Source organism: Sprattus sprattus (assembly GCF_963457725.1).
Source record: "Sprattus sprattus genome assembly, chromosome: 16".
Taxonomy (NCBI): domain Eukaryota; kingdom Metazoa; phylum Chordata; class Actinopteri; order Clupeiformes; family Clupeidae; genus Sprattus; species Sprattus sprattus.
Window position 1 is genome coordinate 18,117,292 of NC_137914.1, and position 5,679 is coordinate 18,122,970.

A 5,679-nucleotide genomic window follows, 5' to 3' on the forward strand; every position below is an offset into this window, starting at 1 on the left:
TTTGGATACTCGGTCTCTGTATCCAACTTTCCTGTCAGAGTATCCAAATCAATCCCTCACATTTGTTGGTATTGTCAGAAAGTTGTGCAAGGAATCATGGACGTAAACACAGGAAAAATAGAGCGTGATTGGAGGGGATGGGCAGGGCAACAGCATCTAATGCAGATCTAATTGACTCCATTTTCTGCATTCTGCACACGGATTTGGATACGAGGGGATGCCCATTATCTCTCGCTGCAAATTATCCAGATCTGAGTGAATGGGAGCTGTTGAGCACGCACTGGGCTTGGACAACAGTGAACTGGACTGTGCTAAATCTTTATACACAGTCCCAGCAGCACCCTCCTTGCTTTTCATCGCCATGGCATCTCCATCCCTTGAGGTTTTCTCTTTGGGACCTAAGTCAGAAAGCAAGTACTCCAGCCTGTTTGATGTTGGGCTCATGTCTGCATTGAAGGAGCCATAATACATATGTGCCTCACATTCCAGAGCCTCCATGTTCCTCCTTTGTTTTCAGGCTCTTTTTGTGGGCAATTTATACTCGTCCTCCCACCATGTTTGGGATTTTAGATTGATAAAAACGTGAAATATCCTGCAAAACTACTGATCACAATATTCAATGTTGTTCTTCTTTTACTTTTTCATTTTCCCACCTACATTCAAGGAACAGCGTGTCCCTAGCCTCTACAGTGCTGGGATTATGAGAGAGGCTCATGGCAGCCGCTGGGTTTAGCTCCGCATCATTTCCTTCAGTCCCAAAGCAAATAGTCAACGTGAGCAGGCGCGCACACAGATGGCCCCAGAGACCTGTGGATCCTGGACAAACAAGTTTCCAGCATGCCCCAGCATGGCTCATCCACACAAGACAAGATCCCACACACAATAGCCAGTGTGGTCCTAGGGACCTAGCTGGAGTTAGACTTAATAAAGTCCTTCTTATTCCATTTCAGATCTAAGATTACTGAAGATAAACAGAAGATAATTGACTTGCTTACTGGTTAATGGATAATTTATCTAGGCCATACATATGGAAGAATGAAGGTAAGAGAAAACACGTTAAGCCTATAATTCAATTAATTGCATACTAAATAAAAATTACATTTGATATCAGGTAGTTGGAAGTCAAGAACGCACACTTTCACATTAGCTCATTCATGTGAAGCTGAATAACCTAAACTTGAAGAGGAAATTGCAGTCTTTGTCACAAAAAACATAAGGATGAGATTGCGGCACTTGGCTGTAAACATTCAACCATTTTTCAAGATAAATATATGTCTAAATATATGTCTAAAAAAAACACAAACAAGAAATGTGTGAGCGAGAAATGAATGTGAACTTTTTCATGAAATCTGCTCGACCCATCCAGTCGCCACCGTGTGGAACACAGAAGGCCTACTTCGAACAAGTGGGGGGAAGCCCTGTGCGACACCAGCTGTAGTTGCATTACCATAAAATGCTCAATAGATGGCGTGCTTCACTTTCAAAAGAGTAGTGGAGGCTGCGCCTGCTTCTTTTTAAAAAAAAGAAGAAAAAAATGGTCAATTCAACCTGCTATTTTACTGTTTGAAATGATCGTGTAGGCTACAAAAGATTTATAGGTTAACCCACTGGTTGCATCATCTCCACAAAAATCTATTTAACCGGTTGAATATGATGATTGCCTAGTAGCCCTAATTAAACTTGCCAGTATTTTTCTGTTTTTAGTTCCTTGCTAATATAGTTTCAACTAAGTTCCGCTGATAGAGTTTGGAAATGATTACAATTTATAAAGACAACTATTTATTCATCTCACAAATTAACAACATTACTTCCTCTCAGGTTTTGCCCAAATCTGACAGTACTATGTCCCGTTTATTTTTAACAAGTGTGACCACTAAAGACTCCATTTTCATATTCATCCTTCATAATAATTTTTACAACGTAAATTATACTTTGGACCTCAGGCGAAGGTATTTCTGATGTAGCCTTTAAACAGAGAAAGGCTAGAAACAGAAGTTCTCCTGCAATCACTGAGCGTAGTCATGGCACGTGCTCGGCAGTGGCAGAAGTGCAACAAGCAGGCGCAAACTAGTACTGGCACGCGGACAGATGTCGCTTTGCTCGCTATCCCCGCCCATTTGCGGGCTCCCGCGCTGTTGGAATGATTGACGTTCGGATGTTCACCCAGCCAATAAGACCAGACTGAACTAAATTTGCATAGAGTGGCCGGCTGCCATTGGTTTCCTGCGTGCTGCTTCGAACCGCCTCGCGTGCCAATACAGCTGTTGTCCGCTTTGAAGCGCAAGTGAATACTTAAAGTTTATTGCTAGTGACCTTAAATAGTAAACACAAAAGAAAAAAATACATTATTTTATGATGAACATACTTTTTATTGTGAGGTTACATAGACATGCCCTAACGTGACAAATGAAATCAAAGGAAAATGATGGACCTAAATCTGTTTTCCTTCAGTATGTTATCTTCAGAAAATTATAGCTTACTTCAGAAATTCTCAGAATTTCCAAAGTCAGTTTTTAAAAGTCCAATGATTTTACATATTTTTTTCTTCTCGTATATAGAAGTCTTTGGGTGATCTCTGAAAACGGGAAGAAGTTGGTAGCAAACAGCCAGCGCATTCCCCCAATTCCCCTTATCACTTCACAGCCAGACCGACTGCACTCGCCGCTTTGTTGTTTGTCCCTCCAGGGCTGATTGAGCAGCGCGTGACTGACAGCCCGCGGGGGTGTTGTCCAATCAGCGGTCTGCCCCGCGCCCAATGGGTGAGTCCGTGCGCCTATTGGCTGAGGCGAGTGTGGGAAAGAATGCAGAGAGGGTTTCACACGAACTGGGAGCATGCGATCTATCTATAAATACCGCTGGCGTGTGGCGGTGGGAGACTTGACTTGCTTTACGCAGGCGTACGCCACACACGCTCGTGTACTCATATGACAGTTCAGTGACCAGAAGTGACATAGCTCATCAGTGGGACGTATCCACTCCCCTGTGGCAAGCATATCGCTATATCATAGATTCACTTTATCATTTGGCATTTTTTTTGGCGGAACCATTTTCGACTATTTCATCATCTGTAAAAGGAATATACACACTTTTCTCAACTCTGGGTTTACCAGTTAACTTCAAGATGCCAGCCGATACCATGGAGAAAACCACAGCATCCCCAATTGCTGGGGCTCCTGCCAACGGGTCCCACACACCGGACAAACCAAAAAATGCCAGTGAGCACAGAAAGGTAAATTCACTTCACTTGCACGAAACATACGAAGGCTAACCTTAGCCAAAAACTTTTAGAGTTGGACTATTCTGGCTAACTTTTGTATCTGTCATGAGCTAAACAGCTGGCTGTAAGCTAATCGTTTATTTAAGCTATTCAGGTCATTTATTAGCTATTGTTAAGCTAGTTGATCGACAGAGGCTAACAGACTAACGTGTTTTTTCCCTTTCTCTTGCAGTCATCAAAACCTATCATGGAAAAACGCCGCAGAGCGAGAATAAATGAAAGCCTTGGTCAACTGAAGACCCTCATCCTTGATGCACTTAAGAAAGATGTAAGTGGCTGCTAAAACTATTTGTCATGGTGACGTTATACCAACCAGGAGTTTTATTTAACATTAGACATCTGCGCATATGAATCGTTCAGACCTGATCATTAATGAATTGTTCATTTTGTTCACAGAGTTCTAGACATTCAAAGTTGGAGAAAGCTGATATTCTAGAGATGACCGTGAAGCACTTACGGAACTTGCAGCGTGTGCAAATGACCGGTAAGTTAAAAGTTTTTGCGCTGGGAACACTTTACAAGTGGGCCTATTTATCATAGACCTAAACTAAACGGTGGTCATAAGGATTCAAAATATGACAAGGCTAATCAGTTTGGTCAGACTTCTAATGGTATCTCTCTCTTGTTTAGCAGCTCTGTCAGCAGACACTGCCGTCCTGAGCAAATACCGTGCAGGATTCAACGAATGTATGAACGAGGTGACCCGCTTCCTGTCCAGCAGTGAAGGGGTGAACACCGAGGTCCGATCGCGCCTGCTCAATCACCTGTCAGGCTGCATGGGACAGATGATTGCCATGAACTACCCGCAGCCATCTCCGTCTCAACAAGCTCACCTGGCGCAGCCTCTTCATGTGCAGCTACCGTCAACTTTGCCCATTAACAGCAACTCTCCAGTGGGCTCCAAACTCAGCCCTGTAGAAGCAGTGTCACCAAAAGTCTTCGGAGGATTTCAGCTCGTTCCCGCTAGCGATGGACAATTCGCTTTTCTCATCCCAAACCCTGCTTTCGCCTCTGCTTCAACCCCCATCATCCCCCTTTACGCCAACGCTGGCGTGCCTGTTGCTGTGAACGCTAGTCCCATCCATGCCAGCTCGGCAACAACGGCAGGATCCCCGGTCCACGGCATGACATCCTTCGCCAGTGTGTCACAGGCCGTCAGCCCAGTCAGTGTTAGTGCTGGGATGGATAACAGCGAGCCAGTGTGGCGGCCCTGGTAGATCATCTTTTGAGACTGATTAAGGACTTTATAAATAGCTTTTCGTGATGGAGATATTATTAATATTTCGTTCCGTTGTAGGAATAAGATTGCCTTCTGTTGGATACGGCTGGTGATGAAGTGTTTATTTATTGGCTGATTCCAAAATTTGGATATTGGTGATAAAAATGCTGTACTTTAAATAGAAGAATAAGTTACATGTTTATCCATGAATACTTTTTATATTAAAGATTTAGTTTTGTACAAATATTTCATTGTTTATGCCAAATATGTGTTTTTAATTGTTTGTCATCTTTTTGTCTTAAAATTTTTATTGTTGGATGGTGAACAAATAAATCAAAAATAAACATCATCCTTGACTCAATGAAAGTATTATTTTTGTCCAAGGATCTTTCAGTCAAAACTGACATGAAAACTTTGTAAAGTATATGAAGACAAAGTTATGGATTTCTTAATGCAGAACTTCACCCTTCAATTCAAACACTACAGTGTTTCTTAAAGACAGACTTTCTCAACATTTCATATAACAACTTTTGGGAGCAAGATTAGGTATGCCATGCAATGCTGCAGAACACACGTCGTATATTTATTTTATTACTGAGGGCATGCTTAGTTGTTGAGATTGGCGGGAACCCTCTTGTCTTCTGTCGTGCATGGATAGAATGGTGACAAAAGCGAGGAGGGGTATTTTTCTTTTGCAAAAAGGTAATTAAAAGTATGAAAAGGGTCTCATCCTGTATGCAGCGGGATCTTAAAGAAGCCTTAAAACCCTATTCATGAGCCTGGGAAATACGCTTTGGGGTTAATGTCACCAACAGATTGCCTCAATGAAAGGAGAATATGGAAAGATCCTCGCTTCCCTTTGTGCATCAATTGCTCAGTTCTATTCCGAACACCTGAATGGAAAGAGAAAGGAGAGCAGGATTTTAGCGCCATTACAGGGCTGATTGATGCCGAAATGATCAAAGCAATTATTTTAACCTCAGCCCAAAGTCGGAAGGTTAAGCGTGGTTGCAAGTGCTATTAGACGTGGGGCACTGTATTTCCGTTCAGGCAAATCTCCTAACAGGCAAACCTATTTGACGTGCCATCTCGGTTCCTCTGTGGCGCATGTTTTTCTTGCATGTAAACTTATCTCTCCCCAGCGAGTGAGGTCCGGAACTGGGAGACGTGTTGCCTAGCTGTC

At 42.7% G+C, this 5,679-nt stretch overlaps 1 protein-coding gene across 2 annotated transcripts; it reads left to right on the top strand.

Annotated features, from left to right (window-relative positions):
- The first annotated feature begins 2,896 nt into the window (after positions 1-2,896).
- her9 (hairy-related 9) lies at positions 2,897-4,829 on the top strand. Of its 2 annotated transcripts, none has more exons than XM_080853248.1 (4): positions 2,897-3,229; positions 3,450-3,545; positions 3,674-3,761; positions 3,908-4,829. In XM_080853248.1, exons 1-4 carry the CDS (start codon positions 3,122-3,124, stop codon positions 4,492-4,494), a joined length of 879 nt encoding a protein of 292 aa, XP_080709374.1. In that variant the 5' UTR covers positions 2,897-3,121; the 3' UTR covers positions 4,495-4,829. The 2 variants fall into 2 exon arrangements, with proteins under 2 accessions (XP_080709374.1, XP_080709375.1); XM_080853249.1 differs by having other exon boundaries at positions 3,911-4,829.
- The last annotated feature ends 850 nt before the right edge of the window (positions 4,830-5,679 follow it).